This window comes from Corythoichthys intestinalis, chromosome 16 (genome assembly GCF_030265065.1).
Source record: "Corythoichthys intestinalis isolate RoL2023-P3 chromosome 16, ASM3026506v1, whole genome shotgun sequence".
Classification (NCBI taxonomy): Eukaryota; Metazoa; Chordata; class Actinopteri; order Syngnathiformes; family Syngnathidae; genus Corythoichthys; species Corythoichthys intestinalis.
Genome location: NC_080410.1, coordinates 44,959,229 through 44,984,490, shown reverse-complemented (window position 1 = coordinate 44,984,490; position 25,262 = coordinate 44,959,229). Strand labels below are relative to the sequence as shown.

Sequence of the window (25,262 nt, the reverse complement as noted above, 5' to 3'; positions counted from 1 at the left end):
ATTTAATCTACTAAATTTACATTTTGATCAGAGGAGATGGACGTTTGAACACCAATTGTTTTGTGTCATGTCTTTAATTATTAAAATGTGTGTCGTTTTGAACATAAGTGTACAAGTGTACATATGTGTGCTACAGCTTGACAAATTGTCAAAAGTGAAGGAAGGAAAAAGCTTCAATAACCACAATTGCTTTGTTTGCTGTCAGTCAAGATGAACAACTTTGCGTTTCGTGAAGGCAGAACACGTCAAGATAATAAAGTTAAAAATAAGCTACTGTGTAGCACAATAAAGTACTGTTCACACAGCTTAAAAAAAAAACAACAACAAAAAACACTGGAGGCAATGGCGGACGGCGTCATAAAGTCGAAATTGCATAAATCGAGTCCGTCGTAACCCGTGGACTACCTGGATTACCCAAAGTGGTTAAATTACTGTATTGGCCTGAATATAAGACGGCCCAGGTTATAAAACGACCCCCTTTTTCAAGACTCATGATTGAAAAAAGACTTTTTGAACACCAAATTAATTTTTATACAGAAAATAATTACAGTACATCTGAAACAAATGATTATAGCAACATATTTGACAGAAAAAGCATGTTATTTTGCCTCATTCAAATCTTAATATCTGCATTAAAATATGTAAACTAAAGTGCAATCACATTCGTAAATGAATGGTTTATTTACATTTCAAAAACCAGATGCCAATCTGTTGTGATAAAACAACAAAAGTGCAATAACTGCATTAGTGCTGCAACGATTAATCGATTAACTGGAGTATTCGATTAGAAAAAAATATTCGAATTAAATTTTGTTGCTTCAAATATTCGGTTAATTAAAGTGGCGTTGTAATGTTTATTTTGAAAGTGTTTGCATTTGGTTTCATTTATTACACTGCCCTCTGGTGTACTATTTGCACATGGCTGAATCCAACTGCTCCCTGTTAAAACCAACGTAAGCTAAGTTTTTGTTTGAGCTAATGTTTTTTAACGCATTCATAATTTATAGGTATATTTAGTAGATTTTGGGGGAATATGTGTCTGAACGATTTGTTAAGAGCATTGTAAAAAAAAAAAAAAACTTTAGCATTTTATAGCATTTAAGCTAGCAGACTTTTTCTAAGTAAGTTAGTCAATTGTTGTTTTGTTGTACATTGATCCTCATTTATTAATTTTTAATTGCCGTTTGAAGCTAAGCTCAGGTATATTAATTTATTTTTAAAAATGTAGGTGCATCTCTGTATATTCTGAAGAAACACTCGGGGCATTTTATTTTGTAATCGCATTTAATGCATATTTGAAAGTACAATCTTAGCAAGCCTTTATTTTACATCTCCTAAATTTTATTCTGCAACACAATAAATGTTCCTAATCCAATTATTCGATGACTCGAACTAACTAGTTGATAGATTAATTGACTACTAAAATAATTGATAGCAGCAGCCCTAATCGTATCGTGAGGTACTCTGAGGTTCCCGTCTTAATTTTGCAGCCAATGAATTCAACAAGTGAGGATTAAAATCCTTTTTTATCTTAATTGCGCCGCCGTTCTGGCAACTCATAGCAAAGCACCGAATGCGCACGGTGACATTATACCGTTTGAGGCTCAGCTCAGGTATATTAATTTTCGTGTTCCTTATCCGATTACTCAATTATTCAAACTAACTAGTCCATCGGGGGGTGGCATGGCTCAGTGGTAGAGTAATTGTCCCCCAACCCAGAGGTTGCGGATTCGATTCTCTGCCCTGATGAACTCGCCTAAGTATCCTTGAGCAAGATACTGAACCCCACATTGCTCCTGGTGCTGCGTCACCAGTAGGTAGATGGCGATGTAGTGTAAAGCGCTTTGAGCGCCTTGAAAGGTGGAAAAGCGCTATATAAGTATAACACCATTTACCATCGATTAATCAACTACTAAAATATTCGATACCTGCAGCCCTAAACTGCATTAACCATCAAGGTGAAATCTAACTGTAACTGCAGTAGAGCTGAAACGAATACTCGAGCAACTCGAGTTTAAAAACTGATCCGAGTAATTTTATTCACCTCGAGTAATCGTTTATTTTGACAGCTCTAAGCATCACGTTTTGCTCGGACTACTTTTAATGCGGCACAACGCGCTGATGTCACGTGCGTAGAGGAAGAAGCAAAAAAAAAAAACCTACTGCAGCCGACAGCCGCTACAAACGACGCCGACGTTGCTAAATACTAGCCCGCACAATGCTACGTTGGTAGCAGGTAGCGTCTGATGCGACTCATAGAGATCACATGTATGTTGAACTAGATGCGAAATTACAGACTCGGCCGCATCTGGGCAGCGTTAGTAAACAGCCGCCATCTTAAAGCAGTGCAGCGCTGAGCACTAATAAAGAGCGCTAAGCGCTAATAAATAAGATTAACGTTACTGTCACTAACTCACGTAACGTTAGCCCTGCGGAGGGCTAGGTTTCTATTAATTATGACCACTGTCGATGCGTGGCTAACATGTCTTACATACAGGCTTTAACATAACATAGTGTTGTGGAGTGATGAGGGTGTAAAATAAAAACTTAATAATGCTAACTATCAATTTTAGCTCAGTAGTCATTGCTGGATAAAACAAGTAGCACTGGTCCCTAATGTGCTCCAATACAGCCTGTATCAAACATTTATTTTGAACACTGCAAAAACTCAAAATCCTATCTGGACTTACAGTTTAAACTAACTTAAAACTTTACTAGAACTTAAAAATGGCTTGACCCAAACAGAAATTCAATTGAAACACGTGGGAAAAAATCCTAACTTTTAAGTGATGTGTGTTATCAAGCGTAACAGCATTTTTAGGTAAGATATATATATATATAAATATATTTAATAAGATCTCAGTTTTTTGAGTGAAAGCAGTGAATTAGTCTTTTTTTTTTATTCTAGTTAAATCTGAGATGCAATTGTTGGCTGTTTTCAACAATATACATTGAAAATAAAGACATTGATTGACTGAAAATGGTTCAAGATTAGATGAAATGTCTTGTTTTCTCATGTATGTTTATAATTGCTCTTCACCTAAAATTATATTTGTTTTATCCGATTACTCGATTAATTGATAGAATTTTCAGTGTATTTCTCGATAACTAAAATATTCGAAAGCTGCAGCCCTACATTGTAGTCTTGAAACAAATCTGTATAAGGAAAAACATTGCAATAAAATAATGCAAACTGGTTCAACTTGAGAGTAGCTGAGATCTGTCATGACAGAACATCGCTTCAATGATATCTGACGCCACCTAGCGTCGTGAATGGGTATAATGTCTAGACTGAGTATAGAAGACGACCCCCACTTTTTCAGTGTATTTCAATGCAAAAAAAGAGTGACTTATATTCGGGCCAATACAGTATGTGACTTTTTATACTTTCTTTCGTAGCGCTGTTTTAGAGTGGTGTACTTGGGGTGGCCTGTGGCCCGCCAGGTTTATAAAACACTGAATGAAATACCTAATTTATCATTTTAAGGAAAAAATCCTAAACTATTCCAACCTTGATCTCCAAAGCGCCTCTGAAGTTGGACTCGCCCCCGGAGTTCGGGGCCACCGTCCTGAATCACTCCATGAGCCTGGTGCAGCGTATGGAGGGCCTCCTAACAGCAGGGAACGGCAGCGACGTCACCCTCCGTGTGCTCACCGTGGACACAGACGAGGTGAAGGTGATACAGGCCCACAGTCTGGTGCTCACTATGCAGAGCGACGTGTTTGAGGAGATGCTGGTCAGCCGCAATGGCAGTGCTTTGGTGCTGAGGGAGGCGCCCGACTGCGCCGCCGTCTTTGATAAGTTCATCAGGTGAGGCATGGCAAAAAATTCTGGGGTCAATCTCAATATGCAAATGCAAATTTTCAACAGCACCTCAAAAACAGTACTGTGTTGTTGGTTTTCAAGCAGTTTATGTCATCTGTAAACAAACTAAAAAAAAAAACACATCTAAAGCTAAGCAGACATAGCAAAGAATATTACATGTATTTTTCATGAAAACACCTTTCATTTTCCAAGCACGTTTTCGTCATGGGCGTAGGTTTGCATTGGGACGGTAGGGACATAACACTACCAATCTTTCAGGATTTTTTGATTATACAATGACTTCAGTTATATAGGTAATTTAGAATGTCTTCCCATAAGTTGTAAGGATAGAATTGACCCTACCATTATTCAGTGAATTATTTTCATTATGTCCGGATTGAATTTTATCCTGTTCACTTGCTGAATGTGCCAGTCCATCTTTTCCACTCAAAACGCACGTTTGATTGGCTGATGACTTGACACAACACACAGCCCCGAAGGAAACACAATATGTCCCCTCCTCTGCCCCCTTCGAAGAGGAGGGATGTTAGAAGGTTTTTTGGGTTTTTTTTTTTTTTCGGCCAGCAGCAACCAATGAATGCAATGTAAAAAGACATCAATGTTGTGGAGGTGGGGGGACACCACTAATTTTGCTACTGAAAGTCCAACCTGCATCAGAGTTAGAATAACATTAAACTGTGTGAATTTGCTAACCTGTTTCCACGTGCACCCAGAAAAGACGCAAAATATCGTATCGCTCCCTTTCTAGGTGCGTCTATTTTTTATTACGGAGTTTAAGTACGTACAGGACACCGTCGCCCTTAAAAATTAATCAGCCGCACAAATTGCTACACTCATACAATTAGGGTGATCCTACCTTGAGGTGCCTTCAGTCCTTTTGGCTTTGCTTCAACCCTTCGCCTCCAGAAGCGGAGGTGAGGCCAGTCCCCTCGAAAACCGAGGGACGTGCACGCTTTGAATGGAGGTCCCCTCCGCTCCAGGAAACACCAGGTATGTCGCAATCCGGCTCTATGGACCAAATAAATGTCAAGTTCAAAAATAGACCCTTAGGTAGACATTTGTAAAATTACCCAAAAATGAGAGAAGACACTCAGTTTTCTTGGCCAAGGAGAGCAAAGAGGGACTAGACAGAGAAATGCTAGATTACGCTGTATATAGGCCTGCCGCGATAACAAATTTTAGTGTGCGATAATTATTCTCATAAATTATTGCGATATGCGATATTATTGCGCCCCACCCCCCCAATTTTTTTTAACCAATTTACAATAACACAGTGCGAATACAGTATATATTAATAGATGAAGTACACCCATTTAAACGCGATATTTACTCTTACATTCAAATATACTTTTTAAGAAATCACAACTAAAAACAATAGACCATGCCTCTTAAGTAAAAAACAACAATATTGATACCGCAAAGAAACACAGAATAAATAAAATGTGTTTAAAAAAAAAAAAAAAATTGCACTTAACAACTTAAGCACTTAGGAAAATGAAAACTTTTGCCGTCATAGCTTCTGCAATGGTGTTCCATAGGGATGCAATGATACAGTTAAGTCATGGTTCGGTACGAATTTTGATACGGGGGACACGATTTTCAATCCGATTCAATACATTTGATGCTCTGTAAAAAAAATATAACAATTGTATTTTTTTTTTTTTTTTTGCTAACGAGCAAAAATTAAATTGCCATCATATAAACATGCATTTTAGTGCATAATATTTATGTGCTTACTTCTTACTGATATGAAAAAAATTTGTATAAAAGTGCTGAGAACAATCTTTTCTGTTTGTAAAGTGAGGCAGGGCACACCGTTGATTGCTACAGCTCTCTTAGTAGCTAGGTTTACTACATGAGCAAGACATCCTATTTATGGTCCGAATCCATCCGTGTCACGTACTGAATCAACAATATTTGCAACATTATCTATAGTCACTGGTATGGATTGATTTGGCCTTCTTAACCTCATGTGACAAATGACAGTTTAGAATTCATCGATGTAGTATATGGACTACATGTCCCATAATCACTCTGGGCTCACGTAGCCAATGGCATGGGACGTAGCACATCTAGTTTGCCATTTCATGATGTCTAGTGCGTGCGCGCAACCGCGCATTAAAAAAGTTAGCAAGCGCCGCTTAAGTCACGTCTGCTCATTACACCAGCATATGACGGCTTTCATATACAGGACGAGTTTGAGGCACAGCGCTCTTAATTTCATTCAGCTGTTCGTTGTCAAAGTGAGGTTATTCGTAGCAGCCAAGTCGGTAACAATGTTTTGGCGGACTTCGTTGTAAATATCCAGCGTTGTGCCGAAAAATAGCCGCCCTGAGTGAAATGTCACTCCTGACGGGAGTGCCCACACGTCAACAACACCGGTGCGCCATAGATGGTCCACAGTCACTCCGGAGCACTGACGCGGCCGGTATACGTTGAACAATAGGATATAATGGGAACGATTGGGTCCGGCGCTAATTTTTACCGGACCTGGAACGAAGATGCATTTAGCGCAGTTGGTAACAAACTTTTAACAGCACGTCTGCCGCACGCGCACACACACGTGCACGCGAGCCGATAAATCGCAGCGGAAAAATTACCGCCTTCATTTTTATATATCGCGCGATAAATGGAATTGTTGCATATTGCGACAGGCTTAGCTGTATAGTCACCAAAGTTGATCTAAGGAAAAAAAAAAAAAACTTGCTCTTTTTATTAGGGGTTTGTCCTAACACAGAAGGGTGCCGCCCTGAAGGGAGGGGGAAAGCAAGCTGGAGACACCCATGTGATTTTGGTTGGCTATGTGTGAGTATGTGGGTGGAACTAACTAAATACACGTGTGTAAGCAAAGGCACAGGTAAAGTGGTCAGAATGACCCAGACACTTCAGTTATGCAACGCTACGGCCATGGAAGATGTCCTCGAATGGAAAATTGTCCTCGAAAGTCTAGACGAAAGTCTAGACGTCAGGTGCTGAAGATGTCCTGGAAGGTCTAGTTATGCAATGATGCGGCCATGAAGCAAGGCAGTTGTCATCCTGACCCTCTTTACTCTTTGTAACACTTAAACATTATACTACAACCTAGTATAGCAAGCAATAATCATTTACTGGTTATATCAATAAGAAAAAATATGGCAATATGTATTTTGTATGTATTAGGTATGTATGAGCACAAGCAAATATTCAATCAATCAATCAATCATGCAAATATTCAATCAACCCTCGATAATTAACTCAACAAGTCTCTATTTTGTTGTTTCTGTTCAGCTTAGTTTTCGTGGTTTTATTTTTCCTGAGGTGGGTGTGGCAGGTAAATAACGCGTCACTGGCGCAGACTACAACGTCACAGCAGTTCCTATCAGGCTTGAGATATTAATTTCAAGTGATGACATCCCTCTAAGCCCCCAATTTACTGCAAAATGGACCCGAATTTGTTTGCGCTGCGTTCGTGCTAGTCTTGTTAAGGACACCCCTCTGTTATTAAGAGAGTTGGTACGCTCCATTAGCTGCGGGAGCTAAGCTAAGAAAAAGCTACGAGTGACGTCCCCACTCGTAATAAATACCTCAATAAAAGCATAATACTGTATCTACAAAACCGTTGCAGCACAAACGATTAACATCATTTTTATATAAATTTGCGTCTGATGGGGGGGAGGCAACTTTACGGAGCCCTGTAGAGATGGTCACAAATCACATATAGCAATATACAAAGTGTCGTCTTTTTTATTATTTATTTATTATTTTTAACTTCTGGGTCATCATCTTTGCGAGCCTTTTGCGGTCGTGCTGCGAGTCATTTGCTGTCGTGTTGTGGCAATTGGCGTTCGTGCTTTTGCCAATTTGCAATTGCGCTTTAGGAATTGGGGATTGTGTTGTGGCAATTTGCATTCGTGCTGCAAGCCATTTGCTGCCGTGTTGTGGAAATTGGGGTTCGTGCTTTTGCCAATTTGCGATCGCGCTTTAGGAATTGGGGATCGTGTTGTGTCGGTTTGCTTTCGTGCTTTTTATCTTTTGCAAAGCGTTTGCAATTGGGGTTCGTACATTTTCTATTTGCAAAGTGTTTGGACTTTGCATTTCGCCTGACACCTTTCGGCCACCGTATGAAAAAGTATCTGAACCTGTTGGAATTGCTCACATTTCTGCATAAAATCACCATCAAATGTGATCAGATCTTAGTCAAAATCACGCAGATCTAAAAACAGTGTCTGCTTTAACTAAAACAACCTAAACATTTAAAGGTTTTCATATTTTAATGACGATAGCATGCAAAAAATGACAGACGGGGGGAAAAATAAGTAAGTGAACCCTCTGCCATTGAGACTTAGAGCAATTGAAACGTTTTAAGTCAGGTGTGTGCCCAATCACTGATGAGTGGTTTAAAGCTGCCTTCCCCACTGTAAAACACACACCTGCGATCAAGGATTATTGATTTGTATAAAGCTGGGAAAGGATACAAAACCATCTCTAAAAGTCTGGATGTTCATCAATCGACAGTCAGTCAAGTTGTCTACAAATGGAGAGAGTTTGGCACTGTTGCTTCTCTCCCAAGGAGTGGCCGTCCACCAAAGATGATGCCAAGAATTCAGCTCAGAATACTCAGGGGGGTAAAAAAGAACCCTACAGTGTCTGCTAAAGACTTACAGAAATCACTGGCACAGTCCAATATCTATGTTGTTAAACATAGATATACGTCCTCCCAGGAACGGTGTTCATGGGAGGACTCCACGGAGGAAGCCACTCCTGTCTGAAAAAAACCATTGTTGCTTGTTTAATGTTCGCAAAAAGGCACTTGGACACTCCATAGAAGTTTTGGCAAAATATTTTTTGGACTAATGAAACCAAAGTGGAATTGTTTGGGAGTAACACACAACATCATGTGAGGAGGAAAAATGGAACAGCTCACCAACATCAAAACCTCATCCCCACCGTGAAGCATGGTGGAGGGAGCATCATGATTTGGGGCTGTTTTGCTTCCTCAGGGCCTGGACAACTTGCAGTCATTAATGGAAGAATGAATTCAAAAGTTTATCAGGATGTTTTGCAGGATAATCTAAGGCTGTCTGTCAGACAGTTGAAGCTAAAAAGTAGAGGTGCACGATAATTATCGGTCCGATAATTATCGGTCCGATAATAGGAATTATGACGTCATCCCAATAAATCCGATAACATAATACATTATCGGCCCTATTAATAATATTTTTGGCACGATGTCGGCTTGGGATTTGTGCGTTTGTTTCCACTCCTGTTTTTCCAGTATGCAAAGTTTTGTTACTGTCTTTTTTTCATTATAATACTGTTCATGTCATCATGAAAATTCTGGTTCGGTCAAAGGCAAATCTAAGCTGAATCAACTAAAAAGAGGATGGATGCTGCAACAAAGACAATGATCCAAAACACATAAGTAAATCAACTTCAGTATAGTTTCAAAAGAACAAAATACACATTCTGTAGTGGCCAAGTCAAAGTCCAGACTTGAACCTCTTTGAGATGCTGTGGCATGACCTAAATACACCAATTCATGCCAGACATCCCAGGAATCTGACTGAACTACAGCAGTTTTGTAGAGAAGATTGGGCCAAGCTTGATGATGATTGATGTGCCAGACTGATATGCAGCTACAGGAAGCATCTGGTTGAAGTTATTACTGCCAAAAGGGGGGGCACAAAATATTACATGTGATGGTTCACTTACTTAATTATCCCCCATCTATCATTGTTTGCATACTATCATCATTAAAATATGAAAACCTACAAATGTTTGGGTAGTTTTAGTTAAATCAGACACTGTTTTTTCTTCTGTGTGATTTTCACAAAGCTCAGATCACAGTTGATGGTGATTTTAAGCAGAAATGTTAGAAATTCCAAAAGGTTCAGATACTTTTTCATACCACTGTAAGTACTCAGGTTCCTACAGTCCGAAAGTGGCTAATGACGTAATTGTTTCAGAAAAGTTTCTAGGAACTGTGGATAGTTCCTAGAGTGCGGAAGAAGTCTCATTTTTCAAGGAGTTTGTGTTCTTTTTGCAGGTACTTGTACTGCGGCGACGTGTCTGTCCGTCTGGACCAGGCTATTTCTCTGCACAAGCTAGCCAGCAAGTACCACGTGTGGAGCTTGAAACAGGGCCTGACCCAGTACATGAGCCAACATCTGTCGAGCGACTCGCCCACAGGCCACGTGGTGGGTTGGTACAACTACGCGCTGCAAACGGGGGACACGGCCCTCCGGGACAGCTGCCTGCAGTACCTATCGTGGAACCTGTCGTCGGTGCTGCAGAGCCAGGAGTGGGTGTCCATAAGTGAGGAGCTACTCCTCTCCTTGCTCCGGCGCTCGGATCTAATTCTGCAGACGGAGCTGGAGCTGTACGAAGCCCTGGAGGCTTGGACGGAGCGGAACGAGCCAGTGGGGAAGACGGCAGAGACGGCCCTGAGGTTGGTCCGCTACGGCATGATCCCCCCGCAGCATCTCTTCCGTCTCCAGAAGCAGTCGGCCCTCATGCAGAAGTATTACGAGACGGTGCGGGATCTCCTCTACCTGGCCTTCCAGTTCCATTCAGCCTCGCCCGTCACCTTGGCCAAATACTTTGACGTCAACTGCAGCATTTTCACGCCCCGCAACTACCTGTCGTCCTCCTGGGGCTCCCCTTGGATCATCAACAACCCCACGCGCGACGACCGCAGCTTCAGCTTCCAGACCCAGCTGGGCCCTAGCGGCCACGACGCCAGCAAACGGGTCACGTGGAACTCGCTCTTCTCGCCTCGCTGGCTCCCCTTGAGCGCCAGGTCCACTTACACCGAAATGGGCGCCATGCAGCCCACCCGCACCGACGGAGGGCGTCCCCGCGTCATCGTCACGCCGGCCACGTCCAGCCCGGACTTTGCCGGGGTGAGCTTCCAGAAGACGGTGTTGGTGATGGCCCGGCAGCAAGGCAAAGTGGTGGTCCGCCATGTTTACAACTTCCACCAGAGCACGGAGGAGGTGGGAGACTTCCTGGAGGGCGCCGACCTCCAACGACGCGTGTCCGAGTACCTGATCGATAGCTCCCTCTATCTACACATTGTGATAAAACCACTTTACCATACGTTGCTCGTTGCCAAGAAGTAGATCCCAACTCCGCACACAATAAGCCCTATTCACAGTGATGTCACTCAACTTCCGGGTTAGCTATAGGAGTGTATCAGTCAGTATTTCTTCAATGGTTATTATGTGCATCCTCCAACAAAAGTCATTTCAATTGGAAAGGTACAAGTTAACATGAATACTTTTATCCGTTTGTCTTGATAATGTTACATGTCTCTTATACTTTACCATTCGGAAATTATGCTAGTGATGTTGTCTGCCTGTGTGTAACACAGCCTTATTTTTGCTGTTATTATTTTAGAATAATGATAGAATTGTTGAATAATAGAATAGTAACAGAATCATCCAAAGTAACCGTAACCATAATAACTGGTGGATTTACCATATTGGCCCGAATATCAGACGGCCCTGATTATAAGACGAACCCCTCTTTTTTTCCCTCTCAAACATGCAACCTAAAGACCATATGCAGAGTGTAATTCTTAATTTGACAACAAAATACTTACAGACGTTGCTCTACCAAACACAATTGTCACAGAAGTTGTGACAGTGAAGCTAACATGTAACACACTGAATCACGTTTGAAGAACTTCCTATTTGCATTCTTCTTCTACTGTTTTGGTGGAAACAATAAATAAAACGACCACAAGATGGGGCGCTTTAGCAACTGATAAAGATGGCCAATAGACCCTACACACCGACGTCACAAAATCACGTGCTCTCTGTATGGTTCCGCCCCCTTGTCCGTCATTTTGTGTCTGTATTATCAATGGTCTCAATTGATCGAGCAATTTATAATGCATTTCATGGAAGACCCGGTGCTTTCGGATGCCGTAAACTCACTTGATGCGTTGCATAAAAGGCGTTATGTGGAAAAGCTTCAGTTTATCCATTCGCCAGATCCATATTTGATGCCTAAATCGATGTTTTTCGACCCGCTGTCTCCGCCATATTTGCCTGACATCTGCTAGCTACCCTGATATGTACAACTATCTTGTCCACACAAAATCAGCCTATTCTCACGAAAGTTTGAAAAACTTTAAGAGCTTGGAGGCTTATAAATACTTCGTTGCTGGTTGGGTGAAACAGGTCCTCGTCCACGAAAATTCGGCAGGAATCTATCTTGTGCTTGGAAAGGTGAGTTACGAAATTTTCACTACAAAATCTTTTGTTATTGCTAACATCCACTGTCAAGTCTAATGTATTTCATGTCATTTGTCAATGGAGTTAGGGCTTTTAATGTTTATTTGGTTTAGCGATAGCACTCTCACTACATACATACCTGTATGTTGTCGGCGATTAGCCTAGCAATGATCTTAATTGTGGTTGTCAGCCCAAAACCCTCTAAATATATATTAAATGCATCTTACTAGATATAAAATGACTACTACATAATCTGTGGTAATCGTTTGGAGCCCAGTTTTCTCGTCGAATTGCAGCAGCCCATCTCGCTCTCTTCTCTCCGGGTCTCTCGGAATCCGGTAGAACTTCAAGTCTCTCCGTCTTCTCCGTCTATCTTCTCTGTTATTGCAACCGACCGCCACACACGCTTTCACCATTTTGATTATTAATTTTAACGAGCAGAAAAACACGTCGTAAATAGGAGGAATGTACGTAGCCGTAACAGGTAAACATGATGTGTTGACGGACAATTGGGCGGCACCAGTCAGGAGGAAGGAGTTGTGACGTCACGTGGGTAGGGTCTATATAGACCCCACTCACCAACGTCACACAATGACGTGTCACTGTATTGTGCCGCCATATTGTCCGTCATTGTGTGTCCGTATTCTCAATGGTCTCAATTTATCGTGCAATTTATAGTGCAATTCATGGAAGCTCCGGTGCTTTCAGACGCTGTAAACTCATTGGATGTGTTGGATAAAAGGCGTTATGTGGAAAAGCTTCGGTCGATCCATTCGCCAGATCCATATTTGATGCCTAAATCGATATTTTTCGACCCGCTGTCTTCGCCGTCTCTGCCTGACATCTGCTACCCTGATATCTACAACTATCTTGTCCACAGAAACTCAGCCTATTCTCACGAAACTTTGAAAAACTTTAAGAGCAGCACTCTAAGCAACATTACCCCATGTGACCCTTCCAATTTTCTAAAATGGCGACAATCAATAAAAAAAAAAGTTGACTGCGACGGCCGACGCTTCAAGGATAGGTGGATATTGGACTATTTCTTCAATAAAATACGCAACAACTGTGTCTGCCTCATTTGCAAAGAGACAGTCGCTGTTTTCAAAGAGTTCGATGTGACGCGATATTACCAAACAAGACACGCTGACATGTACGACAACATTACAGGGAAGATACGCAGCGAGAAATTATAGCAACTTGAAGCTAGTTTAATTTCACAGCAGCAGTATTTTGCAAGAGCCCGAGTGTCGAAAGAGAACGCCACAAAGGCGAGATTGTTGAAATTATGAATTAAAAAATAATAATAATAAAGCAAATGTGACACACAGAAGGGCTTGCTAAAATTTGTTTAAACATATTGTTCTATGTAAATCAGCAAAGGTAGCCCCCCACATTTTTACCACACCAAATCTGGCCCCCTTTGCAAAAAGTTTGGACACCCCTGTTTAACTGATGATCCGTAGACGAGGCCAGCTTCTTTCACTTGTTACCAGCTAAATATTATTCAAAAAATAATGATGGTGGAAGAAATAAGCATCTTGAATTTGAAACTGTATGTTGTCGGTGATTAGCCTCGCAATGATCTTAATTGTGGTTGTCAGCCCAAAACCCTATAAATATATATTAAATGCATCTTACCAGATATAAGATGACTACTACATAATCTGTGGTGATTGTTTGGTGCCCAGTTTTCTCGTCGAATTGCAGCAGTCCATCTCGCTCTCCTCTCCGGGTCTCTCGGAATACGGTAGAACTTCAAGTCTCTCCGACTATCTTCTCTGTTATTGCAACCAATCGCCACACACGCCTTCACCATTTTGATTATTAATGTTAACGAGCAGAAAAACACGCCATAATAGGAGGAATTTACGTAGCGGTAATGCGTAAACACGACGAGCTGACGGACAATATGGCGCGGAGGCGTGGTTGTGACGTCATGTGAGTGGGGTCTATTGGAAACATAAAACTCCCCACCTGGGAATAAAACATTGCAATAAACAGTGTTGTCACAGATTACTTGAAAAAGTAATTTAATTACTGATTACGCCTCAAAAAAGTAATCTAGTTACTTTACTGATTACTTAATTATCAAAGTAACTAAGTTACTTTAAAAGTAATTTATCAGTTACTTTTTACCCATTTTTCTCCCTTTGCCGCCTCAACATAAGAATGACATTAGAAAAATGTCATCACATGTAATAGACTTTCCGATGATTGAATTCAAAGGGGAATATTAGAATTTGGCGTGAGCTTAGCCACTCCGGAGCCCTGAAACTAACAAATATCTGACAAACTGCTTGGAATTTGTTGAAATCAACTCCACCGACCAATTAAACCCCGCTAACCTCTAAGATTAAGCCTAATGTCAAAACTTCTGAATTTCAGGTTATGGTTAACAGCATATCAGTGCTAATGTAAAACAATGCAAACTGACTAAACAAAATTGCAAAGGTGGTGGCGGGCACGGATGCATGTGCAAAACCCGGAAGCACTCCTCTCAACACGCACGCGGTCAATTTGGCCACAAAACGTGGCGGCAACTAAGCACTTTACACTCACTCAGACTTACAACACATCCCACAGATGCTAAACGAACACATCGCCTCACGGCATAAATGTGCAACACGCATATGATGTAAACAAAGCTTGCCAACTTTGAGCGATGACTGCCCGTCGTTGCTACGGCAAAGCTACGAAACCGTCGCGCATGTAGGGGGTCCAACCTTTTGCTGATACCCTCCAGAATGAAGGAAAAATACTCACCTTCATTTGTGCATATCCACAAATCAACATTCCCTCGCAACGTCTCAACACTCGGCTCGAATGTCCACCCGCCTGGCCCACGCCTTTCAGTCCCACAACACATCTGACGCGAGACCAAAACAGGAAATAGCTAAGAGGTTGTCCTGGAAACACGTACCGGGAACCTTTTATTTTAGCATTTTCTATTCAAAATGACTACAATATTCTTCATTCTACATACATTATGAGGCAATGAAAAAATAGTAACGCAGAGACACTAAGGAAACTAACTTTAATCAGATTACTGGTGTAGAAAAATGAACGCGTTAGATTACTCGTTACTGAAAGAAAGTAATCAGATTACAGTAACGCGTTACTACCTAACGCGTTACTGACAACACTGGCAATAAAATAATGCAAACTGGTTAACCTTGAGAGTAGCTGAGATCTGTCATGACAGAACATCGCTTCAAAGATATCTGGCCCCATCTAGTGTCGTAAATTGGTATAATGTCTAGGCCGCAAATATAAGACGACCCTCACTTTTTCAGTCTTATTTCAATGCAAAAAAAACACCATCTTATATTCGGGCCAATACGGTACTTGATAAAACCATTGTAACAATTTGCACTTACTTTTATTAAGTCAATTTTACAACAGTAAAATGTACTTAATAGAAGTGCAATTTACTACAAGCAGTAAAATTACTTAATAAATGTAAGTGCAATTTACTACAAGCAGTAACATTTACTTAATAAAAGTAAGTGCAAATTGTTACTATGATTTTATCAAGTAAATCTACCAGCTATTATTTTTTCAGTGCAGGAATGGGTAGTAACGCGTTTCATTTACTCGGTTATGTTTACATGATTAACGTTTTGAGAAAAATGTACTTCTAAGAGTAGTTTTACCAAGCCATAGTTTTTACTTTCACTTGAGTAGATTTGTGAAGAAAAACCGTTACTCTTACTCCGCTATTTTGGGCTACACTAGTCGTTACATTTTCCTCTTTATTCTACATACATACATTCGACTCCTAAGACCCATTATTTGTTTGACATTTGAGTCACAGACTACCATGCGATGAGATTTATTGTGATCAAAAGGAAAAACATAATGAAGTGAGGCTTTCAAAAAGGTAGGGAGCTAGCTAGCTAGCATTATTAGCGTTATTTAGCTATCATTCCCACCCAATCTAGGAATGCTCATTACAGTTAAATTTGGAATATGTATAGATTTAGCAAGACAACATATTGCCTTGTCGTAAATAATATTAATCTTCATTATACCTTTGGAAATGGAATGTTTTTTGCTTGTGGTCCATATAAACTCAATGGACTTTCACAGAGGGATACACTCCTATCGGCAAACCTGGAAGAGGGTGTGACGTCATGTCAATTACCCCAATTTTACTCATATCGCAGCTTATACCCTACGGTTCTTAAACTTACTGCACGTGGGAAATATTTTGCGGTCCCTTATTTGACATCAAATTGTAGCATTCTTGTGAACCCCCGTGAAGTTGGACACAAATTTAAGGAAAAATGATGTCATTCATTTGTGCTGAAAAAAATTTCATTTGTGCTGCTGAGCTATTTGAGGTCAACTAGCTACCCCCCACTCCCTTTTTGGTTAAAAGTGGCTAAAAATGGCGTTTGTGCTGGTTTGTGCTGTAAAAATTTTCATTTGTGCTGCTATTGTTTTATAGATATTATAATCTTAATTTCGAGTGATGATGTCAATCGCAGCACCTCAATCGTGGCTGGCGAAGCGTACCATCTCTCTTTATAACAGAGGGTGTCCCTACAACTAGCACAAACGTAGCACAAATGAATGGCACCCCATTGCGTTCATTTTGCAATAAATAGGGGGCTGCGTGACATCATCACTCAAAATTAATATCTCAATAACAATAGCAGCACACAAAAAAATCCACATTACAAACGGTTGACACCATTTTTAATCAAAATCGGGACTGGCTGACCTCACATTGACCAATAAAATAATTTTTAATACCTCAAAAACAGCACAAACGAGCATTTTTTTTTTTTTTCAGCACAAACGAATGACATCCTTTTTTGTATAAATTTGTGTCGAAAAATATTAATCAAAAAAGAATAATAAACTGGCAAATGAAAAAAAGGGTAATAAAAAATATACAGAATACTAATGATTTTAAAAAATATATTTTAAAATAACTTCAGGTAACACTTCATTTGACAGTAGCGTCATAAGACTGTCATGAGACCGTCATAATTAGGATATGACAATGTCATGAGCATTAATGAATGCTTATTACAAACGTCATGAAGTGCCATCCAGCAAATGATGTCATTTTTGAATGGATGTTAAAGATGTGGACTGGACATAAATGAACTTATTGACAAAATTTTCCAGATGACACTTCATGACATCTCTCATAACTAAGCATTTATTAATGCTCATGACAGTGTCATGTCATAATTATGACGGTCTTATGACCAAAAGTGGGCAAGGAAGCCAAAAATTGTACTCAAGTAAGAGTAGCGTTAAGTCAAAATAATATTACTCAAATTAAAGTAGTCGTCCAAAAAATGTACTCAAGGACATGTAAAAAAAAATTTGTAGGATTGGCCCGAAAATAAGACGGCCCTGATTATAAGACGACCCCCTCTTTTTCAAGACTCAAGTTTGAAAAAAAGACTTTTTGAACACCAAATTAATTTTTATACAGAAAATAATTACAGTACACTCAAAACAAATGATTATAACAACATATTTGAGAGAAAAAGCATATTATTTTGCCTCATTCAAATCTCAATATCTGAACATTTAAATAGGTAAACTAAGGTGCAATCACATTCGTAAATGAATGGCTTCTGGTTTTTGAAATGTAAATAAACCAATCTATTGTGATAAAACAACAAAATTGCAATAACTGCATTAACCATCAAAGTGAAGTCTAACTGTAACTGTAGTCTTGAAACAAATCTGAATAAGGAAAATCATTGGAATAAAATAATGCAAACTGGTAAAACTTGAGAGTAGCTGAGATCTCTCATGACAGAACATCGCTTCAATGATATCTGGCGCCATCTAATGTCGTGAATGGGTATAACGTCTAGACCGCGAATATAAGACGACCCCCTCTTCTTCAGTCTTATTTCAAAGCAAAAAACACCGTCTTATATTCGGGCCAATACGGATATATATATTCTTTAAACAATGGTAATTTTTCTGACCACATACAGTAGTTATCTATATGGACTATTGTTATAATGATACTGTGCAATAACCCATTACATAACCACATTAAGACAAATAAATTAAAAAAAATACATAAATGAAGCATTATTTGTCCAAGGAGCATGACTGCCCCCTGGTGGAGAAAGTCCCGAGTTTGAATAGTGAATAGTTCCTTCATAATTACGATTTTGAAATTAAAAGGTTCATATCTCCAGTTTTCCGTGGTCAGTCGGTGCTAAATAAAAACATGGAGAGAGGTTGAAATTCGCACTTTCGAGTCATGTTGAGGGCAGCGCTCTATATCAAAAACTTCATTTTTTTACGGTGCTTTAAAGACCACATTATTGAACAGGCTGGCATGAAGATAGAACGGCAAGCTTGTGTCTGATTGGTATTAAGGAGTCATGTGATTATTGTTGCGACGTCTCATTGGTGAAATCAGTAGAGCTACCCTGGTAATACACCAGGCATGTCTCTACTCTATTCATGGCATTGCTAGCAAAAAAAGTGATAATAAACCTAATATGTAAAATAAAGATGAAAAATGTAACGAGTGTTGTGTAGCCCAAACTAGGGGAGGAAGAGTAGCGTTTTTTCTTCACAAATCTACTCAGGTAAATGTAAAAAAAAAAAGTGTAGCTTAGTAAAACTCCTCTTAGAAGTACATTTTTCTCAAAATGTTACTCAAGTAAATGTATTGGAGTACATGTAACGCGTTCCTACCCACCACTGTCAAATAAAGTGCTACCTAATTTAAGAATAAATCAGTGATACAAATTATATCGCTCAAGCTAATGCTAACGTTTCGTGTTTTTCCTAACTTGATAGCCGAAACTAATTAGCAACATTAGTCCCTTTTTGGGGGGACTCCTTGATGCAACCCACACTCATCCCCCCCAATAAATTGAGTGTAAGATCAGTGATATAAACAATTTTTATTACTTTGTACTTTAATAGTCTTCCGATCATTTCCCAAAAAAGGACATACGTTTGTAGTATTTTACGCACAAAACAAACAAACAAAATAATCGTTGTACTGTATTAGTTCATGGCAATATTTTGTGTGACTGTTCTTTTCCCTTATTTGTTCTTTTTATATATTTTTTTGTTTAGAATTTGAGTAGAATGTCATAACTTTGTAGTTTTGGAATTTTCACCAATAATTTTAACTGTTTAGTTTATAGTAATATTAAGTTGTATCAACAATATATTTAGATAAGTGTTAAGTGAATTAGCATTCCATTGATAATGTTCCTTTTCTAGTAGATTGTACTTATAATAACTGAGTTTTAGAGTTTTTTTTCCATCCCCTTTATTATTGTGATGTATACAAAAGCAAGATTTAGGTAAAGCTCCACTACTGGGAAGATTTCTCCGACAAAGCAAAATCGATTCGTAAAAAAAAAAAAAAGGATTAGCTGGCTCATACTGAACGGGAAAAAAGTATTAGAAGCAAACGAATAGAAAAATTACTGAGATAAGTTGTGATGTGGCCAGAATGAAGTTGTGTATTGTTGAAATAAAGTGCAAATTCTGCAATATTGCCTTGTTAGTCTATGTGTGAATAGTCTTGTTCTCAGAAAATAGTTTAAATATGCAACTTTATTCTCATTTGGAGATTTATAGAGTACAGAGTTTTACGCTGTTTTGTTACAGTTATAATTCATGATTAGAAAACCGAAATACTAATATTATTACGTGAAAAATATTGTGAACGTAGTTGAATTGTTAGATTTTTACTGTCATGTCACAGACAAAAGCAGTCCTGAATTTAGTTAAACATTCAGATTATGGGGAAAAAATGGAGTTGTCCCATATTATCGGGAAACCGATAATATCGTCCGATAAAAGCATTTTAAAATGAGACCTGATCATATCAACATGGGTTTTTCATAATGGGTTTTGGGCCAATATGCATGTTGCCTTCAAAGTGAACGTAGAAGCCTTCTGCCTTTGTACAAGGCTGGTCACAGCTTGGCACAGTAGTTCTGCTGATTGACTATTAAGGCTGATTTATGTTTCTGAATTTTGGTGACGGCCAACCTACGCCGTTAATGCAGACCTGATTTGGACCCTACGCCATAGCCTGACGTGAACCTCCAAAAAATCCTGACTATGCATCACGTCAACGCGTCGCGATGTGAACGTAAAAGGACTATGATTGGTCCGTTCAGCCCTGAGATGTCTCCAAGATACTCAGGATTTGTTATGTGAGCATTATCATTATTGAAGCATCCAGTGGGACATCGCAATTGAAGGAATCTGACCTTCTAGTTAGATCGCCGGAATCACGCCAGCTGAGCCGCCGGACCCGCGCTGGCGTAGCTCCAACGACCCGGGTCGGCAGAACTCCGACAATCTGGCCAGAAGGCCAAACTCCGCGCGTTCACTTTAGTCTTAACCCTTTGTACTGACTCCATCGTGAAAGGTTTAAAGAAGCCTCACCGAGAACAAGTTGACAATTTATTCGGATCGACAGTGATCAAACAGAAAGGCGAAACCGACACAGACTCAGGCGAGGAGGCAAACTCTTTCCAAGGTCACCAAATCACACATCAACAAAAGGTTCCCGAGAAAAATGACAGTGATTAGTTAAACATTCAGTCTTTTGAAGGCTTCCGCGGGGCGGGCCGTGGGCAGGAAGAAGGGTGTGTTTGGGAATATTGTCTGTTTGTGGATTGGACAGGAAGATTCAGGAGTTACTCTTGTCTGGGCAACGAGGGCTGTGGATTTTGCCACCTAAGCGTCAAAGGGGCTCTTGGAGTCTTGTCAGTCGTATATCGGGCATTCTCCTGTGTTCCTTGTGTTGGGACAGATCATCCCGCCATTTGTTCTGGACTGTCCGGGAGAACTAATTGCAAGACTTTGTGGTGTAGACGTGAACTTGTCAGCGTCAATCTTGCTCAGTTAGTTGTATGACGCACGCGCTGGGCTTCTGTGATAAGAAGGCGTTATTTCTTATGCTCTATATTCTGCTTGTTTTTCTTAAACTATGGTATAAGTGCTATTTATTTCATGTTGGGTGTGTTAGAGTAATACAAACAGTCAAAGAGTAAATACAAGAAAAGATATTATTATTATAGATATTATATTAAGTGTGTTAGATGCAAACAGTTAGACGGGGCCTACGAGAAACGGTACGATTTCCTTTACAATGCAATTAGCCATAATACATTAAGTCCACAACAGCATATACAGTGATCCCTCGCGACTTCGCACTTCAAACATCGCGCCCTCAGTCCATCGCGGATTTTTTTTTTTTCAATTACAAAAAAAATGCAGGATTTTATAGAGTTGTCCCAACCGATTACAAACAGCCTCTCACTCTCTATCTTGATGCTTTTCTTTCTCACCAGACAGCTGCAGCTTGGTAAAGTTAATGATGAGTGACAAGGGAGCTGCTTTGAATTTGCCAGAGAAGCTTGAGAGTACGATCTTTCAAAGGCGCCAACACGTTTAACTTGTTAAACATTAGCTGTAGTGTGCTATGGCAACTCATTGTGTTCTGTTGTGTGCTGTTCTAAGCAGCGTGAGTTGATATGTGAGGACTCAATCAATAAGGCATTCAATAAAGAATTGTATTTTGGGGGAAAAAAAAGGGAAAAAAACACGTCTAAACGTGTCCTCTTTCCAATGCTAAATCTGAGTAAATACATTGAACACGCCTAAAATAACTCAAAAAAAAAAAAAAAAAACATTTTTTTTTTTAATGTAAATAAATCTCACTGGGGCGGTTCGCAGCCAAGTGTGTAGCGGTTGGGATGAAGATCAGCACCTCCAAAACTGAGACCATGGTCCTCAGCCGGAAAAGGGTGGCATGCCCTCTCCGGGTCGGGGATGAGATCCTGCCCCAAGTGGAGGAGTTCAAGTATCTTGGGGTCTTGTTCACGAGTGAGGGTAGGAGGGAGCAGGAGATTGACAGGCGGATCGGTGCAGCGTCTGCAGTGATGCGGACTCTGCACCAGTCCGTTGTGGTGAAGAAGGAGCTGAACCAAAAGGCGAAGCTCTCGATTTACCGGTCGATCTACGTTCCTACCCTCACCTATGGTCACGAGCTGTGGGTCGTGACCGAAAGAACAAGATCCCGGCCGAAATGAGTTTCCTCCGCAGGGTGTCCGGGCTCTCCCTTAGAGATAGGGTGAGAAGCCCGGTCATCCGGGAGGGGCTTGGTGTCGAGCCGCTACTCCTCCGCGTCGAGAGGAGCCAGTTGAGGTGGCTCGGGCATCTGGTTCGGATGCCTCCTGGACGCCTCCCTGGAGAGGTGTTCCAGGCATGTCCCACCGGCGGGAGGCCCCGGGGACGACCGAAGACACGCTGGAGAGACTATGTCGCCCGGCTGGCCTGGGAACGCCTTGGAATCCCGCCGGAGGAGCTGGCTGAAGTGGCTGGGGAGAGGGAAGTCTGGGCTTCCCTGCTAAAGCTGCTGCCCCCGCGACCCGACCCCGGACTAAGCGGAAGATAATAGATGGATGTAGGCTACATGATAAGCGTGGGGTTGGTGGTGGGTCCCCTCTTGCCATCCCTGAAGGCTGGTTGATGGGTGCGCGGGTAGCCCGGGGGACCACCCTGGATCCCGGGGTGGGGGGCTGGATCCTTTGCTGGGCTGCGGGAGAAGGGATGGGCTGCGCTGCCCCCCCCCTCCACCCTCCCTCCCCAGGCTGGCTGGGTGGGGGCCGTGGCACTGGGTTGGCACCCGCGTGGCGTCTCCGCTCGTCTGCATGGCTGTCACGTACTTGGTGGGGCTCGCGTGCGGCTGGATGTGATGGGGCGGGCTGGCGATGGGGCGGGCGTAGGGTCGGTCGCCAACGGGCTTACACTCACAAGGTTACTGGGTTCTAGATCACAGAGCTGACCTATGTACACTCTACCCCTTTCAATCACTTAGCTTATAGACTCCCCCACCACCGTCCCCTTCTTTTCCTGTTCAACAGGCCCCTAACATGGTGTCAACCGGAAATGCATCTTGCTGACGATAACACCAACATATTAATAGTTTAGGCGTTCAATGTATTTCTTGTTGTTGTTTGTGTTTCTCTCTTTCTTCTCTTGTGTTTCTTTTCTTCTGTTCCCCCATAACCCCTTCCTGTTCGCTGCTTTGTCATAATAAACGAGGTACATTGAATGAACACAATGGGAGTATGTCATACTGTCAATGTGAAACATTAAAACTGCACAGACCAACCAGACACTTAGACTTCCATTCTCCGTGTCAAACAGCTGAACAGGACAGGTTTAAAAAAATAATAATAATACTAAATAAATAAAATCCAGCAAAAAACGAGAGATCACTGTATTGGTTTGATATCGGTATCGGAAGTTTTGGTTTTGGAGTTGGGATATTGGTTAAAAAGTCATTATCGAACAACTCTAAAAAAAAAATATTACCATACTTTTCTTATTATGATCACAAGAAGTGATGATATTATAACAGATAGATATACCGGTACAGGGTGTTTCAAAAAGAACGTGCCAAAATCGTTGCGATATATCTAAAAAAGAAAAAAAAAAACAATTAATAACTAGCTGGATACAAGTATTGTATATAACTTCAAGTTTTTATTTCATGCTTTACAAGTGCTCAATGTGACCAAAACCAGTGGCACTGACATTATCAAGCCGATATGACTTTTAATTTTTTAAAATTACTTACTTGTTAAAAAGACTTTTAATTCTTATGAAAATATTAATTAATTAATATAATTAATTAAAGCCGACATGACTTTTAATTTTTTTTAGATTAGTTATTTGTAAAAAAGACTTTTAATTCTTATGAAAATTTTAATTATTTATATAATTAATTAATTAATAATTAATTAATTATTCAGTCTATATCATTGATTTTAAAATGAATAAATGCAAGATTATTTGGGCACATTTTTTTTAATCACCATGTATTTTACCCCCCCCCCCCCCAAAAAAAAAAAAAAAAAAAAAAAAAAAACAGTTATGTAAGACAAACTCAAAATATTGCACAGGCAAGGAAGTTATAACGTGACTAGAATTAAGTCTGTACAAGGAAAAATTGTGGGTAAAATGATCAAAATAATTATATATTTAATTATAGTCCCACAAGAGAGGAGAAAAATACCAGTTACAGTGAAATGAAATTATTTTTTTTCTACCTCAGAAATTGTTTCGGTCCTACATAAATTTTAAGACCTTGAAAATGTCTTTAAAAGCATTAACTTTGACTTCTGAAAGGGTCCAGGAACTAAAGCAAATTATTTTTCAATTCAATTTTTTCAAATAAATCATTCCAATAACCCTTAAGTATCTGCAACATGAAGCAATATTCAGAGATTCCCAAAATTTGAAAAATAAGGTCCTAATGAAACCTTTTTTTTTCAAATTTGTAAAAAGAAAAGGCAAAATGAAAATGTGTAATAAGCGCTTCAATATCTATAACCCTTGCTAAATTCTGTTTCTTTTTTCTCATGGAACCTTACAGGGCCGACGCTAGCTATTTTGGTGCCCTAGGCATAAATGCTTTGTGGTGCCCCCCCCAGCCCCCCATCCACCCCCCCAACGATAGAAATGAACAATATCTGAACATTTGTCAGTATTGCTTTATTTTACGAAATAACTTAGTTGTCAACAGTAATATTTCACAAACATTCACATTCACAAATGTTTCACAAACTGTCAAACCAAACAAAAACTAAATGAAACAAAAATAATAGATAAATAATAATAATTAAGTCTTTATAAAAAAAAAAAAAAAACTACCAATGGCACCAAATCCTCAAATAAATAAAACTAAATAATTTTAAATAAAAAAAAACAAATTCCACAACTATTTACAAATAAACATCTGTAAATGAACATAAATAATGAACTTTATAAATACAAACATTAAAGTGCAAGAATCAGTTGTTAGTGGCCCAACAGAGGCACACGTCTGCATTTCCGCGCTGCAAAATCAGCTATCAGGTCATCATATGACAGTTTCTGTGCAATTTTCCCATTGATGCTGATGACAGCCAGACCACTTAAACGCTCTTGGCCCATTGATGAGCGCAGGTATGTTTTAATGAGCTTCAGCTTTGAGAAGCTTCGCTCAGCAGAGGAAACTGTGACAGGGACAGTCAGTGCAATTCGAAGAGCAATCCACAGATTGGGATATACCTCTTGGAGCTGCTTTTCATAAAGAAATGTCAGCATTTCCAAGGCCAAATTTGCGACTGAAGCATAATGGAGCAAACCACTAGGGAATTGGGGGGGTGGGGCACCAAAGGTAGACTGACGAA

General features: G+C 40.1%; 2 protein-coding genes across 7 annotated transcripts in view; one reads left to right on the top strand and one right to left on the bottom strand.

The window, feature by feature from the left end:
* The window catches only part of LOC130931889 (G-protein coupled receptor family C group 5 member C-like), a 31,937-nt gene extending 20,459 nt beyond the window's left edge, over nt 1-11,478 (bottom strand). For 4 of the 6 annotated variants that reach the window (XM_057861083.1, XM_057861078.1, XM_057861079.1 and 1 more), the window contains exons 1-3: nt 11,409-11,478; nt 4,683-4,834; nt 3,512-3,793 (exon numbers count right to left, since the gene is read on the bottom strand). The gene's annotated coding sequence lies outside the window, so the exon portion shown is untranslated. Of the gene's footprint in view, nt 1-3,511; nt 3,940-4,682; nt 4,835-11,408 lie in introns of those variants that run through there. The other 2 variants (XM_057861081.1, XM_057861080.1) reach the window with 2 other exon arrangements.
* LOC130931888 (BTB/POZ domain-containing protein 17-like) overlaps nt 1-23,303 on the top strand; it is a 31,568-nt gene extending 8,265 nt beyond the window's left edge. Inside the window, exons 2-3 of the mRNA XM_057861076.1 lie at nt 3,526-3,811; nt 9,852-23,303. Coding sequence (XP_057717059.1) covers nt 3,526-3,811; nt 9,852-10,926 — 1,361 coding nt within the window. The 3' untranslated portion in view covers nt 10,927-23,303. The remainder of the gene's footprint in view (nt 1-3,525; nt 3,812-9,851) is intronic.
* The last annotated feature ends 1,959 nt before the right edge of the window (nt 23,304-25,262 follow it).